This window comes from Artemia franciscana, chromosome 2, assembly GCF_032884065.1.
Source record: "Artemia franciscana chromosome 2, ASM3288406v1, whole genome shotgun sequence".
Taxonomy (NCBI): Eukaryota; Metazoa; Arthropoda; class Branchiopoda; order Anostraca; family Artemiidae; genus Artemia; species Artemia franciscana.
Window position 1 is genome coordinate 7277846 of NC_088864.1, and position 26945 is coordinate 7304790.

Genomic DNA, 26945 nt, shown 5'->3' on the forward strand with positions numbered 1-26945 from the left:
CCGGAATATGACACTAAAAAAACAGGATTGCTGGTAGACAATCGTACATAAGCGCATTCTATATATAATCCTGCCAATTCTCCACAAGAACAATAACCACAAGCTGGAGAACTCTACGACGTCACCAAGACTTCAGGATGGAGATCAATAACAGCAAGTCCACAGATATAGCAGCTATGAGACAAGAGCTGGAAACACTCCCCATTATCACCATAGGTAGATGTCAGATAGAAATAATTGACCATTTCTTGTACCTTGGTAGCCCATTCTCCTCTGGTAGCTGTCATAGCTCTAATGTAAAATGACAGCATGTCCTGGGATATAAGGACCAGGCAGCCTCAGAAAAAATAAGCATCTGTCTAGCAAACTCGAAATGCACCAACCCCACAGTTTGGTCATTTCTATAGTAATATATGGGTACGAAACATAGACACTCAAATCCAAAGACGAAAGAAATGTTCTAGCATTCAAGCTGAGATGCTGCATAGCTAGAATCAAACACACGGTTATGAAAGTAAGCCAAAGGTACAAGTGTGCTGAAACTATTTGTGTACATTCAATCGATTGGAGAAAATCTGATAAATTGTATACACAAAATAATGAAAAGAAATTAATAAACATATTTGTATAGTAATGTTTATTAGTAACTGGCAAAAAGCCCAAATTACGGTTAGAGAGACCTTGGTTTGCTTGGGCCTTAGGCGACAAGAAAATAAGGTGACTGGCGAACTCCCCCCTCCCCATTCTACCTGTAGACAATTACCCCTCGGAATATCCCTCTTGCATGTAAAATTGATCTGCCGAAGGGAAAGTAAGACAAATAAAAAGAATGAAGAAAAGAAGGGAATTAGAATATGATACTACCTATATTCCAAAATACAGGCAGAATATATGGTACTGTCCATGTTAAATTTTCTTGTTTCTATGTTGAATTTTCCCTCCACGTTATTGAATTTCAAAAGACACCCCTAAAAAGGTATTTTAGGCGGTAAACCCTTCATAGCCATGACTACTGGACGCGCTCTAGATCGCAAGGTGTGAACTGGTATAATATACTATAGATGTCACAACCAGACCATGTCAACAGGAAGTAATTACTTGTACTTCTTCATCCTAGTCTGTTATCTCTGTGCACTTTCATTATGGGGCAGTCCGGGAATTTTTTGTGAGAAATTCCCCAGAAGAGGGCGGGGGATTTTGCATAGGAGGATTCCCCACAGGGAGGAACTTTCGGCGGGAAGGGGGAATACACCTAGAACCGAAAATAAGATAACTACTGAAAATTCTTTTCTACAGGGAAATAACCTCATGGAAGCTGAAGACCAATCCCTTGCATATATTGTAAACTAATTTCACATCAATAATTTCTAAGACTCAAGCCCTGCATTACCACCAAAATGAACAAAAAAATAAACCAAATTGTTTTTGACAATAAAGGATAAATTATGACTTATTCAAATAATTAAAAATAAATTAATTTCAAGTTTGCATTGCTGGACATGATTTATTAATGTGTTTATTATTATACAATATATACTCTATAATATAGAAAACTGATACCAGTAAACGTTCATGTCAAATCTATTGAATTTAATCAGGACAGTCCTATATCAGAGAGATTTTACACTATGTACACGAACTACTTTACGTGCGTAAACTACTATGGAGGTATATTCTATTTAAATATTTGATATATAGAGATGGCTCCACAAAAAAAATCCAATCAGCTCTTGTGCCAATTCAATCTAGGCCTGGCAAAGAAGAAAGTATTCCATTAAACAATTAAGTTGTGTGTGAAAATTCCTTTCATTAAGATACACCTACGCCTGTCTGATTTTTGTAGGTTAGATGTCTTGTTTGCTTCAAATTTTTATATTACAAATACTAGGTGTGTCGGATTTTCCAAGACTCAAAAAACTTCAAAAACTCATCAAATGCTGAAAAAAGTGTTGCTTAGCATAAATAGGCTTTCAACATTGACATTTAAGACACAAAGCTCCTACAATAATTTCAATCATATTTAAAAAGAAATCCACTTTTACAACTACTAAATAGTTATTTGGCACATAAAGCATAGCTTGTTAGGTTAAAACAATTAAATGTTCAATTATAACAATTAAAAAACAATACTTTTGCTTGATACCTCACAGCTATGTCTCCCTAAGAAAATTGTTAATTCAAAGACTCTGTTCCTAATTCCAACAAAAGCTGAGAGCTCATATGGCACTTGTGACGAGGTTGGAAGAGCCAAGAGCTCATATGGTATGAGCTCTAGCAAAATTCTAAGAATCACTAGATTGATTCAAAAGGAAAATCAGAGGCTTAATGCCGGTCGGGAGCTAAAATAAGAGCTCTGAATCGTGAGGTCCTTCTAAATACCAAAATTGATTTAGATCCGATCACCCACTCGTAAATTAAAAATACCTCAATTTTTCTAATTTTTCCTCTCCCTTCAGCCCCCCCCCCCCCAGATATTCTAATCGGGGAAAATGACTTTATCAAGTCAATTTGTGCAGCTCCCTGACACGCCTACCAATTTTCATCGTCCTAGCACGTCCAAAAGCACCAAACTCGCCAAAGCACTGAACCCCACCCCCTAACTACCCCAAAGAGAGCAGATCCAGTCCGGTTACGTCAATCACGTATCTAATACATTTGCTTATTCTACCCACCAAGTTTCATCCCAATCTCTCCACTCTAAACGTTTTCCAAGATTTCCGGTTTCCCCCTCCAACTCCCCACAATGTCAACAGATCTGGTCGGGATTTGAAATAAGAGCTCTGAGACATGAGTTCCTTCTAAATATCAAATTTCATTAAGATCCGGTCACCAGTTCTTAAGTTAAAAATAACTCATTTTTTTCTAATTTTTCCAATTTACTGTCCCTTTACTCCCCCCAAAATGATCGAATCGTAGAAACGACAATTTCAAATTTAATCTGGTCTGGTCCCTGATACACCTACCAAATTTCATCGTCCTAGCTTACCTGGAAGTGCCGAAACTAACAAACAAGGACAGACAGACAGACCGACAGATAGACAGAATTTGTGATCACTATATGTCACTTGGTAGATACGAAGTGCCATAAAAATTGGTGTGTCAGAATTGAACATTAGGAAAAGAAACCAAAACAATAATTACAGTTTTTTCCTTCTCCTGGCTTCAGCTTTGCTGGTTTCACTATTTCCAGATGGTACATCTTGTAGTCTTTCTTTAGTTGATGAAGCAGGTGTAGAAGGTATGGTTGACCCACTAGGAGCTCTTGGGGTCATAAGGAGCTTACGAAAATCTTCATTGGTAAGTTTATGACTGAAAAATAAATTCAGTTAACAAAGGAACACTATGAATAATAAAAGGTGGGAGCTTCATGCATACATAACTATACATATACAGAAATTTGGGTAATCACCCCATATGATTTCTTTAGAAATTATAATTCCTGTAGAAATTTCTTTAGCATATTAAAATGTGCAAAAACAGATATTTAGGCGAAAATAAAACACTTTTTAAAAGCACCAGAAACCAACTCCTCTCGAACAACTTTTTGACTGGCCCTAAAGCAGTGGAAGTATACAAAAATATACATACTGCCAAAACAAAAGGACATCCTCCTCCCAGATTTAGTAAAAATGGTAAATATATCTTAGTAAAGAGATCTTAATATAAAATTTCGTTTGGGGGGTTTTCCAGAAGAAAGATCATGGATGCATGTTTTTTTTTTCAGAGGTGATTGCACTGAACCAATGGTCCTAGAAGATCAGGAGAGGGCTCATTTGAAAGGAGATAAAAAGTTTCAGCACCCTTTTTAAGTGATCAAAAAGATTCGAGGGTAAAAAGCTCCCTTCCATGCCCCTTTTTCCCAAAGCTGGCCAATCAAGATTTTGAGATAGCCATTTTGTTCTAATAACTATGTCTTTGGGGATGATATGACCTCCCACAACCCCTAGAATAGCTGTAAATTATAAAATTTTACCCATTGTTTACATACAGTACTTGTTATAAGGAAGCATACATACATTTTGGAGGAAGATTATTTGTGGAGGGGAGAATTTTCTACAGGGAAAACTTTCTTTTTGGAGGAAAGTTTCTGGGGGTGAGCTTTCAAAAAGAAATTTTACATGTGGGACATTTTCCAGAATTCCTGCACAAAACTTGTTTTATGTCTTTCTTTCTCTTTAGCAACTCAATTTTACATGTTGAGATTTTCTGGGGTGAATTTTCAGTGGGGTTGGAATTCTCTGAGGCATTTTCCATGGGAGAAATTCTCTATGAGGAAATTTTCCATGGAAGAAACTTTCCATTGGAGGAGGGGGGTCAGAAATATTTTCCACATAGGGGGATTTCCAGTATGGATTGAAAAACGGTCAAAAATTAAATATAAATTAAAAATTTGTTCAAGTGGGAGTATGCAAAGGAGAAATTTTCAGTTGGAGTAATAAGCAAAAAAATTTCTGAGGGGAATTTGGAGTGAGGATGGAATTGTCCAGGGGTAATTTCCCAGGGAGGAGCATTTTATGTCGGGGAACTTTCCATTGAGAAATTTTTTCTGAGGGGATTTCCATGGTAGGCAAGGCAGGTTTTCTAGCATTATTTGAAAAGCGATCAGAAATTAAATTTTAACAAATTAATCTTTAACTGAAAGGAAGAAGCAATATTAATACTTAAAACAAACAGAAATTAGTCTGTATATAAGGGATTCTACCTCCTCCTCAATACCCCACGTTTTATGCTAAAGTTAGACTTTTTGTTCCAATTCTTAAACAATGACTCCTGACTCCATTTAATTATAATAAAGAACTTTTTCTAAAGTGCTTAAAAACCTTAGCATGAAGAGAAGGGTATTGAGGAGGAGGCAACCCCCCTCATATACAGAGTAATTTCTTTTGATTTTAAGTCTTGATGTTGCTTGGTAGGCTACTTTCAGTTGAAAAAAAAAATTCTTTTTTTTATTTAATGTGCTAAAAAGGCAATTAAAGAGAAAAGGTCAAGTACAAAACAGGCGCATAATAATTTATAAATAAAAAACTTAAAAGCCAAGAATTATTGATTGCTAAATTGAATCTCTTAGATGCAAGATTGACCAGATCCAAGCTTTCAATTTATATTTAGTGTTTCAGTCTTGGAATAACCAAAAGACAGAAAATTACTAGGGACATTCTACCATAACCAAAAAAAAAGTTTGAACCCCAATACAAAAAAAAAGTAAAAACCACTCTAGAGATAGAATTTTAGATAGAACCCTTTAGCAATTCTAAATCTAGTAGAAAAACCAAGCTGCTGCTTTAAATTATAACTATACAAATTATAATTATAACTATAACAAATTATAACTATACAAATTATAACTATACAAATTATAAATTATAACTATACAAAAGTATCAAGCAAGAAACTATCATCCAGTAGTTAGATTTGGAATTATATATTAGAAAACTTTAATTAAGGGTGGTTTTCTTGTGTTTATTAAAACCCTGTACATTAAAATGCTCAGAAATTCTATACACCAGCTTGGAATAAACCCATCGTAATATTCTTTATTTTACAACTATTTCATTATTTTAAATAGCTTAAATTTAGGGTGGTCTTTCTTTTCAGTTTAAATCTACAAACTCCAAAGATGTGCCAGGTACACATTTCTAGGTGCTTAGGATTTCTAGCTCCCATCAGGAATAGGTCTATATGATTTGAATCTATTTGCAGAAGCATATCTTATAACACCTACTATGTGGAAGGTTAATCTTTTCACTGGCATGTATATCAAACATGTTTCTTGGTCTTTTGAAATGTTTTCCACATAATTTACTACTTAGTTTTTCGTTTTAGTTTCATTTTTTCTATATATTTAGTTGCTTAACTTTTTCTTGTACTTTATAGTAAGCTATAAGTAAATTATTGTTATTCCAGTCAAATAAAGTTGCTTAATTTCTGCACCAAGTATATGAAAGGGGTAAGGTTTATATTAACACAATATTCAGGTAGCTAAGAAATAAACATACCTCTATAGTCAGAATTGCATCCTGAATCCAAGTTTAGTATTCATTTGTGCTGGAAATGAACTTTAACACCACCCCTACAGATACCAATTCAGGGTATATATTTGCACATTAGGGAGGTAGGAGTGAAAGTTCATTTCTGATGAAAATAAATGTTAAATTAGGATTCAGGACACAATTCTGACTATAGAGGTAAGTTTGAACTTTACCCCTCCCCCCTTAATGTGCAAATATATACCCTGCATTAGTATATGCAGTATACTGAACGAATTCAGTTACTTTGAAAAGGATTATTTTGAAACTAATTTAATCGGATGTTAGCTGTTTGACAGTATGGTGAGTAATAAACTGATTTGATTTTGGACTTTGGCTAATTTTCCATATTTGTTGGTTATACCATTATGACGGAATATGTACATTCGTCGGTGTTGAATTTCGTGCAATCCAATCTTAAAAAGGAGTAAGTGATGAAGTTATTGCTAACCATGCTGTTGGTTTTTTTGATGAGAAGTCTATTATGGCGGCTAAAATAGAACTTTGGTCTCATGTTTACGAGGGTGAACGTGTGCAAAGACGCCAAGGCGATCAAGCTAATTACCGTCACATTAAGGACATGATGGAAATCTTCCAGAAATGCGACAGCGAAAATTTGTCTTTGCCTACATACGTGATTATTTTACCTACCGAGGTTCCTGTTATTCCTGCTGTGGCTTATTCTAGCTTCGCCTCAAAGCTTGTAAGCATTGATTCGGAACTTAAGCAAATTCGTGAGAAGATTTCGTCGTACGATCTTAAATTCCCCCCTCTTAGCAGCCCTGGCACTCAGTCATTGAATCCCGATCTGACGACCGTTGTTATTTCTAAAGTCCCATCAGAATTAAATAATCCTGCCAAGCGTCGCGAAATAATAGACTCTATTCCAGGTCATGAATGTAATCATACCATTAAGCCCTCTGGCGATAAGCTGGTGGTACGAATTGACCAGATTGCTGCAAGGAACTTTTGCAATGCCGTTCCGACTGTAATGAGAGATTGTGACGTCAAAGTAAAAGAAACGAAATATATTAGAATCATTAAAGGTATACCGACCAATTTTGATGAGGGAATGTTAATTGATTGCAACAATATTACTCATGCGAAACGAATAGGCAATTCTTTGGCTGTTAGAGTGTTTTTTGAAAACGCTGTTGCGCTCGCTAATGCACTTCGACTTGGTATAAAGATTGGGTATGGGATATATCGAGTTTACGAATACCACACCCACCCAAATGCTGTTATAATTGCCAATCACCAAATCATTTAAAATCAAATTGTGATAAAGAAAAATGCTGCTCCCGTTGCGCAGGGCAACATGAATCCTCGCCTGATTCTCCGTGCCAGGCTACACCAAAATGTGCGAACTGTCAAGGCAATCATGTGTCATTCTCAATGAAATGCCGAATTCTTCGTGAACTTTTGTTGGAACGATCGTCCTATACTAGAAAATGAGTGCTAAGACTAACTTCACTATATGTTCGTTCAATATTAACGGTACTAAGGATAAAGACGTTTCTTTAGATCAGAAATTAGAAAATTTTGATGTTTTATTCCTCCAGGAGCATCTCCTACCTTTAGTGAGCTTAAACTCCCTACAGAGAAGTAACGAACACTTAGTTTTTTCTAAAAGTGTACGCAAAACCTCTGGCAGACCATCAGGTGGCCTAGCATGTTTAATAAAAAAGACGCTGTTTTCACCACCCCCTTTATGTTATCACGAGAGTGATTGTTATATTGCTATTCGTCTTGCCAACCTTGTCCTCATTAATGTTTATCTCCCCTGTGACCAGAAATCCCTCCGAAGTTTAACTAAATTTACAAAATCTTGCGCATTAATAAAAAGTCTTTTGAATGGCATTGAGAGTTATGGACTGGATTGGTTATTAATTGGTGATATGAACTGTAATATTAACTCTTCATCAGTGCGGACTGAGCTTCTTTTGGATTCCCTACCGAATAGTTACTATAATTTTGAAGAAAGATGCCTCCCATTCCTATATCCATAATAGTGGCTCACTTTCGGACATTGACCATTGTATCGTTTCTTCTGGTCTCATCTGTGGCGAAGTCCATGTTGATCAGGATGAGCGTGATTATGACCATCTCCCCCTATCCCTCACTGTTACCCTTAATGCTACTGCTGAGAAGAACCTTCGTCCTAATTCTAGAAAATGGATTTGTAAAAGAGAATGGAACAAAGCTGACTGGCCTCTTTATTTTTCTACGCTTGTTAGCCTTCTATCAACGATTAAAGTCCCTTTTAATCTGTTGGGTACAAGCGTTGGGTCCCCACAAGCCAGAATTCAGCTTAATATTTATTATAGCCAAATTGTATCGTGCTTAAAGAGGTCTGAAGAGGTAGCTGTTCCCCTATGTTGCTTTCAAGCACAAACAAGAAGTTCAATTTGGAAGAATGACCCAGAGTTCAAGACAATAAAAAATCGGGCTAAATTGTGGCTAAAAATTTGGATAGCTTGCGGCCGCCCTTTAAGGGGTAATGTTTTCGATATTAAACAAAGAACTAAGCTTGATTTTAAACGCTATCTTCGAAAAATTAGGTACAATGGTGCCGAATTTCCTAAGTCTCCTAGCCAGTGGAAAAAAGTGATTAATGTCGCGAAGTTTGATAGATCGCCTACGGCCGACCAAATCCCTAATGTATCATGGATCAATCATTATAGTAACATTTTCGATACAGTGATATATGCAGTTCATTTTCGTTTTTCAAAGCTCTGTTCTAATCTGTTGCCTAAGAAAATCATTCAAGGTCATGTACCTCCCGTTAGTGTTGACCGTGTCAAAAGAAGTGTAGAGAGACTTAAATCTAAATCTTATGATATAGACGGCATCAGTGCTTTTCACCTCAACACCGATTCGGAGGAATTAGTTTATCACTTGCAGTTACTTTTTGAGATGTGTTTATGCTCTTCTTTAGTCCCTGATTCTTTTTTAGTTGGTAACATTACATCAATTTTGAAACATGGTAAGGACCCAACTAGTTGTGCTTTGTATAGGTCTATTACGGTTGCTTGTACTTTAAGTAAAGTATTTGAATATGTTTTGCTCCCTGATCTCCTGTCTAATGTAGATTATATGTCTAATCAGTTTGGCTTCAAGCCGTATATAGGATGCCAACATGCTCATTGTGCTACAGTTTCGCTATTACTTGAAGCGCATAAAAATGGTTTTGAGGTTCATTTTTTGCACTCGATGTTTCAAAAGCTTTTGATTCAATATGCCATAGCCAACTTTGTTATTCTTTACTCCAACTTGGTGCAAATGTGTCTACTATATCAACTCTTCGTTTTTGGTATGCTAATTCATATGTTTGACTCAAGTCAGGTGACACCTATGTTGGTAATATCCCCATCCGTTCTGGTCTTAGGCAAGGAGGAGTCTTATCCCCTTATCTTTTTAATGATTGTCTTAATTCTGTTTTGCCACGTATTAATCCATCATGTTTTTTAGGCCTAACTAATCTTTCGTATATTGCATATGCAGATGATTTACTTTCGATCAGCCACACTAAATCTAGCCTAATTAAGTCGACCCAGCTTGTTTCTAAGTCTTTTGAGGAAATCGGCCTCAAACTTAATACTGAAAAATGTGAATATTTAGTTTTTAATGCTAAGCATCAAAGTAGTGACCTTGGTTGTGGTTATTTTTCAGTTAAGCTCGTTTCTTCAATTCGGTGGTTTAGTATTAGTATTTGTTCATCTTTATCAGCTTTCCTATCTTGTGGGCTAAATGATATTAAAAGTAAACTTAAAATTGGGTACGTGAAAATTATCCCGAACTGAGGCAGATATTCACGAAAGGCTTTATCCAGACTTTATTCTACATATTGCGATCATTCTATATTGTTTCTGGCCGGTTTGCGCCCGTTTTTTAATAATCAAGATTTGCAGGGTATAAGAGTTCTGTATTGTAAATATTTATTAAGAGTTTCGTTATTGTAAATATTTATTGTATCTGCCGTGTTCTTATAGAAATCAGAAGATTATCAGAAAGTTTTGTGCCACTGATATTATTTTTGTTTATAAAAAACTCTATACTAGATTAGGTGATGAGGCCTGTCAACGCTTGGGCCCTTACCATCCTTTGATTAGATTGTATTAATTGTACTGTTTGTGTTATTTTGTTTTTCTTTCCTTAATGTTTTTACTCCGCTTAATTTGTCAAAACAAGTGGGTAAAAAAAAATTATTATTATTATTATATACAGGGGTAGAGTAAAGTTCATTTCTAATGCAAATGCATGTTAAATTTGGAGTCAGGATACAATTCTAACTATAAAGGTAAGTTTATTTCTTAGCTACCTGAACAGTCAATCAATATAAACCTTACCCCATAAAAGTAAGCAAGGTGAGGCATAAGTACTATTTTTTCCAGTGGCAGAGGATGCAAAATACCAAAAAGTGTGATCTTTTAAAATTGTATGCACTTATGTCTGTGAGTTTTTTGGTAATATAATTATTTTATTAATGTGACCAGTTTTATGAACATTTATTAATCAAAGCTGATCAGCATGTTGAACAGCTTTGCTGGTCTTACGATTTTCAGACAATATATCCTGTAATCACTCTTTATTAGATGCAGAAGGTGTAGAAAGAATAATTGACTTGCTAGGAGCTCTTGGGGTCATAAGAAGCTTACAGAAATCTTTATTGGTAAGTTTAAGTAACCCTCTTAGATAAATGTAATTTTACCTTCTCCCATAGCTTCCATGAATTGACACCACTGAACACACTATTCAAAATACCTTTTTATGCTCTTTCTAAATATGCTTATTACAACTATCTAAAATTGAATTTTGATCCCTAAAGAGATCTATTGTTCATGTTTTTTATCTCAAATAACTAAGATAATCATACCATAAAATTTTAAACCTAATGCTTATTTGGCATTCCAAACTCTTATTTTCTATATGCATGGATTTATCATAATCAGATCTGATGGCCTAGACTTGATAATTTATACACATTAAAATTCTGCCAATTTACGAAATGTTCCATAATTTTTTGGAGCATTGAACTTTTTGGCAAAATGGCAATAGTAAACAGAGGAGACTGTTAATTTAAACAAAATGAAATTGCAAAATTATAGCATGGACTTGCTATAGAAAAATAAAACCACAGAAAACTCTGATAGTCGAATGGAAAAATCTGATGGTTCAGACAGCATTCACCCACATATCCTCCATGAATATTGTACAATTTTGTGTCAACCTCTTTCTCTGCTCTTCAAGTTATCATTAAGTCTTTCCAGACTAACTCTGGATTGGAAAACTGCACATATCATTCCTATATCTAAAAAAGGCAGAAAGGCTGGAAAATTATTGACCATTAACATGACATCAGCAGTTATTAGAGTTCTCAAAAAAAAATAATGAACTCTGCAGTTGTTAAACACCTTGAAGTAAATAATGTTTTATGCAGTTCCCAAAATGGCTTTTGTTCTGGAAGATCTGTTGACACCAATCTCCTTGAATCATATGATCACATCACCAAGTTGCTTGATATAGTTGCTGATATGATTCTGCTTAACTTTTCTAAAGCTTTTGACAAAGTTTATCACAGGCAACTTAGAATTAAATTATGTGCAGTCAAGTCTGCAGAGAAATCCCTGATTCTTAATTTTCTTTATTCTTGATCTCAATGTGCTTTGTTATTGGATGACTCTAGTAATCATATTCTTTCTTCCTCTACACATTTTTTTTTTTAGTGGAGTTCCTCAGGGAAGTGTTTTGGGTCCTACAGCATTTAATATCTTCATTGATGATGTTCCTCTCATTATCAGCAGTAAATCAACTCTTTCTGCAGACAATCTGAAGCTCCTTGGATCAGCCTTGTCCTGCAAAGATCATACCCTTCTACAAAATAATCTTCAATTGCTGGGTCCATGGGCTGATACTTGGCTTCTTTAATTCAATGTTGCCAAGTGCCATATCATTCCCTTTGATGAACTGAATCCTTGTCACTCTTATTCTTTCTTAGGCCACCCACTCTCCTCTGTAAATAATGAGCATGAACTAAAATTCAGCCATCATGCTAAGAGATCTACTGCTCAGGCTAGTTCAACTATGGGACTGATAAAGCATACTATTTCTACTCATTCCAAAGTCATCAGTCTTCTGTAAGAGACTTGTGTTCCTAAGCTTGAAGCTCAAATGTCTCTTAACTCCCCATATTTTAAAAAAAGACATAAAAGTTATCTAAGATTTGCAGAGACATACTACCAAAGTGATATCTGGCATGCAGGAGCTCTCCTACCCTATAAGACTATCAAAGCTGAATCTCTCTACACTCGTTGATAGAAAAATAGAGAGGATGCCATTTTAGCCAACAAGTTATTGAGGGCTAATACTCTCCCAGTGTTATTACCTACTGTTGGAACCAACTCAAGAGCTACACCTGAAACTTGTCAAGCAATCCACAATATCTAGAGTCTATACTCAATTCTTTTCATTACAAATTGTCAACAGTTGCAAAGATATTCAATGAAATAGTTACTGCTGAATCCATTCATGTTTATTGCTCTTAGCTGTAATTTAAGGTAAAATGTTTGGTAAATTTGTAATTGGCTATGTAATTTAGCTGGGATGAAAGTGAAAACATCATTTGATGTCTTTTTTAATGTTCTTTCATAATTCAATAATTGCTTCTGGGGCTAATTGCATCTTGAGCCATTAAAGGGGCCCCAAATGTATTTCATATGAATTATGAAAGAGCATAAAAGAAACATCAATAATTTTTTCACTTTCATTGCACCTGAATTATATGACCTACTTTAAATTTACCATGAACTTTTTCCTCCTCCACCCCCCCCCCCCTAATGTGCATGTATCCTGAATTAGAATACACCCTGAATTGTTGACAACAAAATTTCAAATCACAAAAATCAGTGCTATTTTCATCAACAGCATTCAAAAAGCATACATTTAAATTGAAACAGTAGGAAAATGGTTTATATTTGAGTTGCCTAATGAATGAAGTTTGAATTTGTATAAATAAGTAAGCCTATTCTTCAAATACTTATTATGACAACTTATGGTAAAATTCTAGTTTAGTGATTTTTGGCTATCTTGGAAAGGAGTTAGGTTAGGAAAATGAAACTTTCAGGGGTGGGTCTAGAGGCTAAAGTATGTCACAGGAAGGTATTTTGAAGTACATACCTCTACTCCCTCTCCCTCTAGAGGGTCCTTACCTTTGATGACCTTTAAAATATGTGTGTTATACAAGTGAAACCTTGCAAAATAGATCTTTTACTTTAACTAAGTATAACAAATTTTTTTTCAGCTTCACAACTTTGCTCAATCCTAATTTATAAGGTTTTAAAGTAATGCAAATATATTTCTTAAATTTTGAAAAAAAGCATTGATATGGCTCAGAATTCTACTCAAATAACAAGAATTGCATTTTCAGAACTAAAGGTACAGAAAAAGCAACTGGTAAATGAAAATTGAGGCAAAATGTTGTTTTGTCAAAATTTCAACAGGTAGCCTATAGACCTGTCATGTAGGGAAATTTCAGGACCCTCTAGAGGGAGAAGGAGTAGAGGTTGGTACCTTAAAAGGTCAATGTTGGTATTACTGGAACAACTTTTTTGGGTCATGAAACTACAGTATTGTTAATAGATCCATTTTGACTTTTTGAACATCTTTTCTCTCTTGCAAAACTACCACAAACTCACCATTATGGAGTTATTCTGGCCCAAATATTCTTGTATTTATACATATAGAATTGCAATCATTTCCAATTTTGTTGTTTGGAAATTTGAAATTGCTCTCTGGATTTAGAGACAATTTTTTGTTAGGTTAGGTTTGCAGTAGTTGGTAAATGTTGGTATTTCCAGAAGATTTTTTTTTTGGGGTCATGAAACTATTGTTAATAGATGCATTTTTTCTCTTTTTGAACATCTTTTCTCTCTTGTAAAACTACTGCAAACTCACAGTTATGGAGTTATTCCAGCCCAAATATTCTTGTATTTATACATAAAGAATTGCAATCATTTCCATTTTTGTTGATCAGAAATTTGAAATTGCTAATGTTTTAAGACTAGGATGTCAAAGATGTAGGTATTACTGGAACAATTTTTTGTTCTAACCTATCCTAACAAAAAATTGTCTCTAAAAGCCACAGAGCAATTTTCAGTCTTAGAACAATAGCAATTTCAAATTTCTGATCAATGAAAATGGAAATGATTACAATTCTATACAATATTGTATAAATACAAGAATATTTAAAAAGTCAAAATGCATCTATTAACAGTAGTTTCATGACCCAAAAAAAATTGTTCCAGCAATACCAACATTGACCCTTTAAAATACCTTCCCAGGATATACTTTAGCCTGTGGACCCATCCCTAAAAGTTTCATTTTCCTAACCTAACCCCTTTCCAAGATAACCAAAAGTCACTAAACTAGAATTTTACCACAATGAAATATCTTTGGGATCCTTTTAAGGCTCAAGATGCAATCAGCCCTAGAAGCAATTACTGAACTATGAAAGAGCATATAAAAGGCATCAAATGATGCTTTTGCTTTCATCCTAGCTAAATTATATAGCCAACTACAAAATTACAAAAATATTTACATAAACTGGCAGAAGGTGAATTACAAGTTCTATAAATTGCTAAATTTCCTCAGGTTTGATCCTCAAAATAATAAAATTCTTTCTTTAAAATACACAACATGTGTCACTTAATCAGATATTCATATTTCCTCTCACAGTTGTCTACATTTTAAATTACTTCAGAGAAAAGCAAACATGATAGCCTATCTTATTTAGAGAGAGCATAAACAAAAAAAACTTTTGGTATAACCAGCTATAGGAAAAGTATGGCAAGTAAAAGGAATAAAGAAAAGAGGGATTCCAGGATCTCTGTTTCAAAACAGAGTTCAAGTATATGGTGTGGAATATCGTGTAGGATTTTATTTTTAAATTCTTTTTCCCGTTTTTTTGGGGGGGGGGGTTGAAGAAAAGAATTTGTTCTTGGACAAAAAAAAATTGAAATTCCAAATTCCGTTTTTTTTCAACCCTTGGGGGGTTGAACAAAAAAACTGTTGGTATTAGATATATTTTATTAGCGTGTTTTCTTTGGATGTGGTCAAACACAGAAAATTTATCAGGTATAATAAAGAAGTTTGCTTACCTGTCTTCCATTTTTTCTTATTATGTTGTACCAGGAATATGCTCTGGAATATTTTGGATCCTATTCTTTACTTTCTTCTTCGATATCAGGATTTCGAAACGACAGACAGCGTCATCTATTCTAATTTTTGAGGTCATCTTCATCTTTATTTGCTCAAACCTGAAAAAGTCACTTTTTGACTTGAAGCAACGCTCTGCGGCCACAAGATCTACCCCGTGTTTATAATAGGCTACTCTGAATCGCTATGCTTTTTTGTGACTGACAGCCAGCGAAAACCATTCTTCTTGCAAAGAAAATGGTTTTCTTATGCTGCCTATGATGAAAATTAATTGCAATAAGCTGCATTGAATATTAAGCAAAGGACTTCCCTCCTTTTAATCGGAACACAGCTATACATTATAACAAATCTATTAGAATAAAACATTAATAGTCTATGAAACCTGGTCAATTTAGCTAGTCTATATAGATGTTCAGGGATAAATGTTCCAAATTGTTGTTGTGCAGTTAAAAATGGCAAAAACCTGTACTTCTGCTAAAAGACAAGGACTTAAAATTTCAATTTTAATGAACCCCCCAAAATACAATTACCCCGCTAGAAAAAAAATTGCACACTCACTTGTTACATTTGTTACCGTCTTTTTTTTTACAAAAACACGAATTTTTGTGTTCTTAAAGATAAAGTCTTGATATTTCCGTTTCAGTGCTCTTCGGTTCCTCGTATTTGGTGATGTAATTTCCGTCAATATACCCAAGTTTTTGTAATTGTTTTCATCTTTAACTTAAATTATGTAATTTTTAGACTAATAAAAATTGTTTAAGCAGTTTTAGATTTAATAAATCTTTCATACTGAACCGCACTGAAGAGGAAAAAATACTTTTGATGTGTATATACATTAATCCAATGAACCCAAGCACATGAAACTGCTGATGAAAAAACTGGAAAAAATTGATGGTCTTCCACCTTGAGCTTTAGAATTTTTTCAAGAAGTTATACCACTGTGTACTTCTCCGTGGCTTCACTTCCGGCAAGTGTCCAGTAACTGGTGGGGGTTCACCGGGGGTGGTTTCTTTGGACACGAACTTTTTTTTAGTGTATACCAGCAACATGAGGGTTAATGAGATTTCTAGTGTTGGGCGATGTCAGATATGGATATGTCACACAAAATATCGATATCGAACGTCGAAACGTGAATATCGATATCAAAAACAATATTATTTCGGCTTTTTGTGATATCTACCAGTGAACATGCAGTAGGAAAGATCCAACGAAAATTGTTTCACAAATGGCCGAGAAGAAGAATCATCTATTCAATATACTGTCTCATATATGAAGAAACAAACCATACACAACTGTATCCATAAGATGGCATAGCCAGTTCTCAAACTAGTTTAGTGAGGGTGGGCTCTTAAACGTTGCTGAGAGCCTCCAAAAGACCTGACTAGATAAAATACCTTCTAAGCTTATAAGCCTTGTTCAGATCACACTTTCCACAATTTCCGCATACTTCAATCCGCGTTTCTAGAAATTATATATTACCCTGACGATCTTCCCCAAGTTGAGAGTAAAATAGCAAAATACGTGGATTGGTCCTTACTGGAATCAGTAAAAGTAGATACAAATGTAGAATCAAGAATCAAGCCAGTTTTTGGGGATCACATGACGAAGTTTTAGTAGTAAATGCAAGACAAGCTTCGTCAGCAGCTGCATCTGTCATATGGCTTTCTAGATTTTCAGTAGGGAGTCTTCAGTTCCATGAAAAACTGAGCCATTTAAGCCGATAAATCTTGTAATATGGGTCTCAGAAACACCTATACAAAGTTTGGGTGATTTTACAAGGAGGAATTCTTGATGGGGAGGGAAGTCTTAGAGGAAGAACTTTCAAAGGCAAACTATACACGGGGGAATTTACTGAACTTCTTATACAAAATTCTTTTTATTTAGTTTATTTTTTCTTTGCAAATTCAACTTTACACATGCAGATATTCCGGGAAAATTGCCCAGGAAGACTTTCAAAGGAGTTACAATTGTCTTGGAGATTTTCCTCGGGTGAGATTCTCCATGTGGGAATTTCATGGGGACAAACTTTCCATTGAGACATAGGATGAGGAGAATTTCCAGTAAAAATTTTCTACGGAGGGAAAATTTCCTGCATGTTTCGAAAAATGGTTAGAAATTAAAGGAAAAACAAGTCTTTTTTTTCAAATGAAAGTAGAGTAAAAAGAATTTTCCAGGCGGAATTATCCACAAGAAGTTTTATGGGTGAGCTATCAGCAGGGATGGAATTGTCTGGGGGATATTACGTGAGAGAAATTTTCCAAGGAGGAATTTTCTTTGGGGGGGGGGGGGGGGTATTTTCTATAGACAGAAAAGGCGAATTTTCTGAAATTAATTAAAAAACTATCAGAAAAAAAATCAGCTAAATATAAGGAGCAATATTAAACCTTAAAAAAAAAAAACACCTTATTCAGCAATTTGGAAAATCCGTCCTAGCTAATGAGAGCCACCGATCAATACAACCCGAACCAGCCCCTCCCAATAGCCGAACTCGGTTACAAAATAAACTTGTACCCCCTAAAGTACGAACTAATCGTTATGCCAACTCATTTGTGCCATTCTTCACATCAATTTTTAATGTTGAGTCGTAGTGTGTGATTTTTGTTTAAATGAGAGATTTTTGTGAAAAAACTGAATTTAGCTATGCTACTATAGTTTTTAAATATACCGATCTCTCTCTTTCTCTCTCTCTCTCTGTACCCAACATGGCAAAGACACCGAAACACAATGCGGTCAGATAGAAAATAGCAAACGAATACTAGATGGCGAACTGATATTTTTCTTTACTTGCCAAATAATCCAACCAGATACACCATTACTTTAAAATGACTGCAAAAACAAAAGTAGTTGATAAACTAGTTAGAATACATATTTTATATCCAAATTTTTTATTTCATCTGGACTATACATACAAAAAAATTTCCATAACTAAGTAAACACTAATAAAGGTACGACTTTATCACTGCAATAACACAATGCTTCAAAAGATCAATACGATGGTATCTATGAGGGAATATGGCCCTTACAATAAGAAGAAATCGTCTCTTCATTCACTTCAACAGGCCAACAAAACATTACCTGGCATAGGAAAAAATAATCCATTGAAGTACCAAGGACAGTGAAAATGAAAATTAAATTCATTAAGCGAAAATTTACATAACCGTAAACATCTTAGAAGATTAAGAGAAATCAGGAATTTAATTTCTAATGAAAAAAGACCTGTTATGCAGTTATGCTGTTATGCTGTTATGCAGTTCATGGTGGCAACAGGTGTCAAATTGAAAAAAGAAACGTAAACAGCAAAACAGCAAAAATAAATGCAAAACAACGTAAACAGCAAACGTAACGTAAACGTAAACGGCAAAACAGCAAAAAAATATGAAAAAACAGCAAAAATAAGCTAAAAATATATGGCAACAAACAAATTAAGGAGATTAAGTTTAGTTGTCTTCAGGAATTAACCGATCGCTAATATTAGAGGTTTTATGTCCAGAAGGATCAAACACTAGCTTTTATTTTAATATCTTCGGTCCTTTAAGAAAAAGAGGGGAAAACGTAAAAGCTGCCAAGGATGGATAGACAAGGATAAAACACTAGAAACACGTAATTTATACATTATTTCTCACATAAGCTTTAGTTAAAATGTATCCTCAATTTGCCCCTAATTAAAAACTATTCTCAAATTATTTTTGGTGTGGTATAGGACTACAGCAGCATTTAGAGCCCTCATACCTATATGGTACGGTACTTCATCCCTACCGCAGGATAACAGCGGTAATATGAACTTCATCATTTAGTTCGTTTATTGACACCACTTGAAATTGCCAAGATACCGCAATACCCAAAAATTCCAAAATTACATAAAAATGAAGAAATTTTAGCTTAAAAACAAAGGTGGCGCAATATAGCACCACTACTGTGGCGCTATATTGCTTCCGGGGATAATTTTGCATTGACCTACGATTATTTTGCCCGTTATAAGTACATTTGTCTGCCTCAGAAGAATACTTACCCAACTCAAATTTTTGGAGTAGGATATTAGTATAGATTATGATGGGTATTACTACGAAGTTTGGTACAGCCAAAAAAAAAGAAGAAAAAAAAGAAGAAGAAAAAAATAAATAAATCGGAATACAATTTTAGAATCTCCATTTTGGGTGAAAAATAGATGATGAACACAAGGCCGTATCCAGAGGGGGGGGGGAGGGTTGAACCCTCCTGAAATGTTTGTCCGACTCGAAAAACGTAAAAAAATGAATATAAACAAATTTTTGATACGTTTTTTAATCCCTTCTCCCCTCGAAAAATTTTTTGTACCCCCACCCTCCCCAAATATTGAGGATATGACCCTGGATGAACCTTTATTAGTCAGCACTTCACCAGAGTAGCATTTGAAGAGATAAATACAACTCAATATACAATATCTCACTTCCAGGAATAGAATATATATTAAGCTGACTTAAAGTATTCATACTTTAAGCCAACATAAAGCATTAAAGTATTAAAGCAGAAAATCAATTGGGAGTTCTAGAATTAAAACAAATCTTTTTTTTTTTTAGTATAAAATTTCAAATGAAAAGAAAACTGGGAACTTTTTCCACAACGACTGGTCCCCTTCCTGAGTGCGAGTTTGATTATATATTTCTTTTGCCGTAAATATACTTTTGATCTTAAACTAGTTGGAAAATAACAATTACCAGATGCATTCAGGCTTTCACACCTACTACTATACCTCAGGTTATCTGCGTTGTAAAACCAGAATTTTATGGAAAGATTATGGAAGCCTAATCGTTTATTTGTTTTATTTATCAATGTTCTAGCAACGCATCATTCTAACAAACACACACATTCCAGTACACTTCATGTAATTTGCGTCGAATTTAAAAAATTAAAAATTTGACTTCCGCTTCAAACTAAATAAATGGTAATGTTTTCGGTAATTTTTAGTTGGTAACAATAATAAATAGTTATTACTATTAGCATAGTTTTTTTCTTTTACTTGCATATAATTATTCTCTATTTGTCATGAGAACTTCTCCATTCTCCCCAATAAATCCCAGCGTATGAGCGTAAGAAGCTACAGGAAAAACACTAATTTTCATATCCTAACAATATGAGGAGTAAACAAGCTATATCACAAGCCTACGTATAAATCATACAAAAAATAGAACAACTCCAATAATACGTCTATAGGCTACAAACAACAGACTTAGAAAATTTCCATAAGATATTGAAATTTACAAAATTAGCATGAATGCCGCAAAACTCGTATCACATTTGGTACGTCCCTTTTCTAGTGTCTTGGTTCCAGGAGTGCCAATACATGAAAAAATAGGGGTGGGGGGTGTGGAAGAGAGAGCGAGGATAATTTTAAATTTTTAACGAAGACACAAGAAAGAAATTATCCAAAATCTATTAAGGTTGGGGGACGGTAGTTTTTTCCCGATTCTTTTCACTGAGAATATTGATAAAAAGCTATCTTTGAAAATCTGCCTCCTCCCCCAAAAGGTACCCTAATTGTTCATCATTTCATAGCGCTTTACTGAACAATGAACAAACAGGAAACACGCACTAAACTAATGGTAACTTCAACCACACTGAAAAAACATTCTCCCAGTCGGTAAAAATAGTGGCCTCGGAGAAAACCAACATTTACCAATACAAAGAAGTTCTAACTGACCCCCTTTTCCGCTCTGTTTTTACATTTACCTAAACCTCAAAGATAACGGCTTAATACGGCCGTAATAGGAATTAGACCTTTCTGAATCCTGGACACTTTAGCATCAACCAGAAGAACTAGAAAAATCAAGAACAAGTTTGAATTTAGTAACAGTTGTAAAAATTACATTTTAATCATACTAATTAGCTGCATTTGGGCATTATCAAAAATTTCCTAAAAGGTACCTTTTTATTAATCAGACAAAATCAAAAAAGCTCAATTCGACTTCAATATTGGTCTATTACAATTTTGACTTCAATAGTAAGAGAGTTTCGTTAGATACAAGCTAAGCTTCAGTGAAACTAGGCTACAACTTATCTGAACTAGGGCAATTTAACAGAAGCTATGTTCAAATTAAGTGTGTCGTGTTTAAATTCAATTTCTTAAAATTATTGACTTAGTTGCTTTGGATTGAGCCTGAGATTTTATTCATGCGGGCTACTTCTTTCCTAAGCTAGATAATTCAGAACAAGCTTGAGTTGAGTTTAATTTGAACAGATTAAAAACAGATTTCAATGAGAGTTCCCAATTGTTTTTTGGCTCAATTTTGGCTCAAATTTTGGGCCATCTATTTTTGGCTCAATTTGAAGCAAAAGTAAATGAGAGGTAAAAGAAAGTACGTGCAATACAATTTTTATTTGGATTCTTCGATCATTTTGGTAAGTTTTGTAATTTTCTGTAGCAACACTGGACGATGTTAGTTGTTCTCATAGCCAATATTGAGTTACCCTCCCATAAGCTTCCAAGGTCCTTATAATTGCATCAAATCCTCCATAAGGAACAGACACGCAGGTTGTTCTTGGAGAGGGGAAGGCGAATAAAAAAGTTAGGTTGAAGTAAAGTTATAAAAACAAATTGTTTGTTAATTTCAATAAGAGATGTCTCAGAAATTTGAAGAAAATTTAGGATATCCTATGGGAAGGGGAGGCCAAATCCCCTCCCCTTGCTCCATACGCCTGAAAAGGAATACAATATGTAGTTTTGAGAGAATCTTGTTTATTTGGGTGGCCAAGCGCAACTTCTAACTACTGGCCACTTACCGCAGGACCAGGACAACTATAGCCAGAAGCTGTTGCCCCCCCCCCCCTGTTAAGAGCATCCTGCTTTAATCTCTCCCGAAAAGTTCCTAATACAACAGTATTTTACACTACACCACCTTTTCCTTTAAAATATATAAATATAAGGCAAAACTTTCAAATATGAGAGAAAAAAGTGTATACTAATAAAAGCCAAAAAGCCAAACTGCTTTGGCTTCATGTCCAAAGCGTTTATCAATAAAAGCCAAACTGCTTTGGCTTCATGTCCAAAGCGTTTATCAATAAAAGCCAAACTGCTTTGGCTTCACGTCCAAAGCATTTATCAATAAATGCCAAACTGCTTTGGCTTCATGTCCAAAGCGTTTATCAATAAAAGCCAAACTGCTTTGGCTTCACGTCCAAAGCATTTGCCAAACTGCTTTGGCTTCATGTCCAAAGCGTTTATCAATAAAAGCCAAACTGCTTTGGCTTCACGTCCAAAGCATTTATCAATAAATGCCAAACTGCTTTGGCTTCATGTCAAAAGCGTTTATCAATAAAAGCCAAACTGCTTTGGCTTCATGTCCAAAGCGTTTATCAATAAAAGCCAAACTGCTTTGGCTTCATGTCCAAAGCGTTTATCAATAAAAGCCAAACTGCTTTGGCTTCATGTCCAAAGCGTTTATCAACGAGAAAAGAAGAGAATCAAAAGAATCACTACTTTTGCCTTATTACGCTTTTCATCAATTTATGCTTCTTTCTTATATGTTTTCGTTCTTTAGTCTTGTTTTCTGTTGATAACTGGACATAAAGCTGAAATATTCAGACACTTTTTAATTCATTTTTTCAATGTCTTAGTTAAAAGCTTTACCTCATTATTTGTATATTTTCATTTCATTTTATATACCAAAGTTCTTATTTTCCTTTTGTTTCAGTTGTTTAGTCTTGTTTTTCCTATTTTTCGCAGATAAAGGCTTCTAGACATTAAGCTGAAATGCCCACACATCCTTTTGTTTCCTTTTTTCACAGTTTTAATTAAAAACCTTGAATGCTGTCCGTGTGTTTTCATTTTGTTTATAGATGTTTCTACTTTATTTAAATCTCCTTTTATGATCACCTCCCGCTCTATTCAAAGAAGTTCTGCACTTCGTTTGGTCCCAGTGTATTAGTCAAAAAGCATGATTGTGCCGACTCTCTTTTCTGTGCCTTCTTGAAATAATCCTATCTCAAAAGAGCCATTCATCAAAGCGTGGTGTGCATTACATAAAACCTCTATTGATGGGTGATAAATTAGCCCCCCCCCCCTCCCACTATAGCCGCTACCATTAGACCACCAAGGTTGCGTGTTTCTCGTGTCTCTGATTTTCATTATGACCGGGAATCTACTTTATGCGGGTTTCTACTTTATTTAAATCTCCTTTTATGATCCATTCACGTTTGATCCATTCAAAACCATTCACGTTTTTAATATATTTAAACAATTCTTTTTTTATGAAATTATATAAAATAAGTTGTATTAATTTTCTTGGTTGATAAAAGGAATAACATTTAATATTCACATCGTTGTCAAATCACAATTCAGTCGTGTTTAGCGAAGTGACACATTTCTAATTCCCCATACCAAATTTGTAATCCGTGAGTAGATCACGCTATTCGAAGAAGTTCTGCACTTCGTTTGGTCCCAGTGTATTAGTCAAAAAGCATGATTGTGCCGATTTTTTTTTGCCGAAAAAGCATGATTTTGCAACATTGTCAAAGAGCACAATTTTTTGGAGCCTATTATCCTTCTTTTGTAGAAGATAACCATACCATTTTGAAATTTACACTATTGTTTAAAACTGTAATAGGCATTCAAAAATAGCTCTGAAACAGGGGGGGGGGGGGTTCCAGGAGGCATTATGAATAATAATTAAATATTTATCATTACTTCTGTTCCAAAACATAGAAAATAGAATAATTAGGGGGCGATTCTAAGCATTATAGATGCAGAAAGAACTATAACGTTATTCTCTGTATCATTATAAACATGTACGGGGCTGAGTTTCTAGTTATTATTTGTTTTAGGGCGGAGCTAATAAATAACCAATTAGTATTATAAATGATGATTGTCTTCTGGAACGCTGCCTCAGACAAGTACTGTTTTACACTAGATGCACGTCGAAATGGGACTACCAATAAATTTCAAATTCAGCGTAATGAGTCAAATTCCTTTAGGAAATTTTCTAAGTTTACTATGGCAACATTTTGAAATCAGTTTACATGTTAGAAGAAAAGAAAAAAATCAAAAGCCTCATCTTCGTGCCATTTCTAGCCACATTGTACCAAGTGATAAAGGAGCGAGCCGCCATCTAAAGGTACAAAAAGATACCCTAGTAAAAAAAAAAACAACAGCAACAAAATAGATGACAATCCTTTTTATACTCATCTATTCTTTCCATGTCAATTAAGTATGACTAACTATGACTATCGCGTTTCCATATTTAACGAGCATGAACAGTGGCGGATCCGGAGACTTCAGAAGACAGGAGGCGTATTTCTTCTTCGAAAACTTTCTAATGGGTTAGTTAATAAGGTTTTCAAAAAACTTTAATTTTCAAGAATTTGCGATATTCATATGGAAAAGATGAAAAAAAGTTTTTAGGTCTGAAATCCCTGTTATGGCGGATAGTTTTAACGCAGTGTGGATAGAATCCCTTCTTTGTCTCGACAGGTTGGTTCTATGTAAGTTTGATAATGTAGAATCACACTTTACATGAGGTTTTACTTAAGGGGCTTTAAAATGCAATTTGGACTATAAAATGGCTGTTTTGTCCCCAATCCCTTTGAAAAAAATTCGGAAAAACTGATATTCCCTCTTAAGATAAAGATCTACGGTGCAGCTAATACAGCCTGGAATGGATAAACTTTTCCAAGAAGGACTCTTCACCTCCTGACTTCACTTGGCCCACTTAGATAAAATATGAAGCCGTGGCTTCACACTGGCAAAACAATATTTTCACCTTTCACTATGAAGTTAATACGCGCATACGATAATCCTGTCCAGATTTTAAAAAGAGAATTCATCCGAATCGTAATTCTCACTGTAAATATCGTCTACGTCATAATCACCAACCATAGCACGCTGAAGCATGTCGAAAAAATCCGGATCATCATCTTCTCCATCATCACTATCCATCGAATAACCTAAAAAAGTAAATAAGCCCGAAACAGTTACAGAGAGGGGTGAGATACAGGGGTGAGCGTCAATTGTATCTGCCTCAAATACCTCGCAAAACTTGTGTTGGAAAATACATTCTGAGGAAAATGACAAATGGAGAAAAATGGAAAATATCATTGGAAAATGCCAGCCTATTTGGGCAGTTTTGCAAATATATCTAGTGTAATTGGCGAGGCAATAATTCTTGTTCATTTTCATTTTCAACTTCTATCTTTACTTCCGTAAGAAAAGAACCTTTTTAAAATTAATCTTTATTTTTGTTTTTTATATACAAAATAAACCTTACAAAAAGATCTTTGTTTAACTTGCGCAATGAAATCAAAGAAGTAAGAATGATTTCCTTTTAAGAGCATTCAACATGAGTTTTACTTCTAACATCCCTTAAATTTTCGCACACGATACGCAGAACTTTGTTTGGTCGAGATATTGAGAGGCAGAGCCGTATCCAGGATTTTTCTTTAACGGGGGGGGGGGGGGATAAGTGTTTTTTCATGGGGTGAGTACACAAATTCTTTGTAAAAAGCGAATTTAAAATTTGTTTATATGTACTTTGTAGGACAAAATTCCCAGGGAGTGGGTGCAAACCCACTAACACTCCCCCCTGAATATGGCCTTGCTGAAGGGTATGTTTGGCGCCGATCTTTCAGATTTACACATAAAAATTCAATCATTTTCATAAAGATGGAAATAAGTGAATGACATTTTAATGACAATATAGTTTTTTTTAGTTTTCACTTATAAAACGGGGTGGGAGAGGGAATATAAAAGAGGGGGGTTGTAAACCTCGGATCAAGGACGCCTCTCTGTCTTTCTGCTGCCATTTCTACTCAAGAAATGACAGCAAAAGTGCCGTATGACAGTACGACTCTTTACAAAAGAGTTATGAAGACGAATTTATAATAGGCACCAGTTTTTGTAAAATGCAGCCATCAAACATCTCCCGGCAATCGTAAAGTATCCTGCTAGCCCTATCGAGAAAAAAGTTGATACCTAAAAATCTATATAATGCTAACAATTATAGCAAAATGTTTTTTTTTACTTATTGTTAATTACCAAGATCTGTTTGTCAGTCCTTTTGATAGCCTGCTTCATTCAAATCTAGCAAAAATACCCAATTTATTATACCCAATTTCAAACTCCATCCAGCCGTAATCAAGGCTTTCAACGTTCTTTCTCGTTTTTTTTAAGAAGGAAGGGCTTAAAACTTCCCGTTAAAGGTTTTAGATCATGAACAATGGATTGACTATTTTAGAATTTGTATTTCAAAGTATTTAGACCCATTTTGAGCAAAAATGACGTTGAAATGATAGTTACCATTGCTAAATCATGTCAAACGTCGATTTTTTTCTCACCAAACAGATTTTTTTCAAAATAATTTTTTAAACTTTGGCAACTATGGCCCGTGATTTACTCTTAACCAGCTTGCAGCTATCTCTGCAAACATGAGAATATAATCCCCGACTTTTTAAGATATTAAATAAAAAAAAAGTTTTTTTTTAGCTGAAAGTAAGGAGCGACATTAAAACTTAAAACGAACAGAAATTACTTCGTATATGAAAGGGGCTGCTTCCTCATCAACGCCCCGCTCTTTACGCTAAAGTTTGACTCTTTCTCTCAACTCTGCTTTTTAAAACAGTAAAAAACTATAGCGTAAAGAGCGGGGCGTTGATGAGGAAGCAGCCCCTTTCATATACGAAGTAATTTCTGTTCGTTTTAAGTTTTAATGTCGCTCCTTACTTTCAGCTAAAAAAACTTGT

General features: G+C 34.8%; 2 protein-coding genes across 3 annotated transcripts in view; both read right to left on the reverse strand.

Annotated features, from left to right (window-relative positions):
- LOC136036919 (protein Red-like) overlaps window positions 1–15280 on the reverse strand; it is a 59417-nt gene extending 44137 nt beyond the window's left edge. The window contains exons 1-2 of the mRNA XM_065719302.1: window positions 15182–15280; window positions 3142–3309 (exon numbers count right to left, since the gene is read on the reverse strand). Coding sequence (XP_065575374.1) covers window positions 3142–3309; window positions 15182–15192 — 179 coding nt within the window. The 5' untranslated portion in view covers window positions 15193–15280. The remainder of the gene's footprint in view (window positions 1–3141; window positions 3310–15181) is intronic.
- Window positions 15281–23297: 8017 nt separating this feature from the next.
- The window catches only part of LOC136036926 (uncharacterized), a 103453-nt gene continuing 99805 nt past the window's right edge, over window positions 23298–26945 (reverse strand). Inside the window, exon 8 of one of the 2 annotated variants that reach the window (XM_065719314.1) lies at window positions 23298–25154. In XM_065719314.1, coding sequence (XP_065575386.1) covers window positions 25018–25154 — 137 coding nt within the window. In that variant the 3' untranslated portion in view covers window positions 23298–25017. The remainder of the gene's footprint in view (window positions 25155–26945) is intronic. The other variant, XM_065719321.1, reaches the window with a different exon arrangement.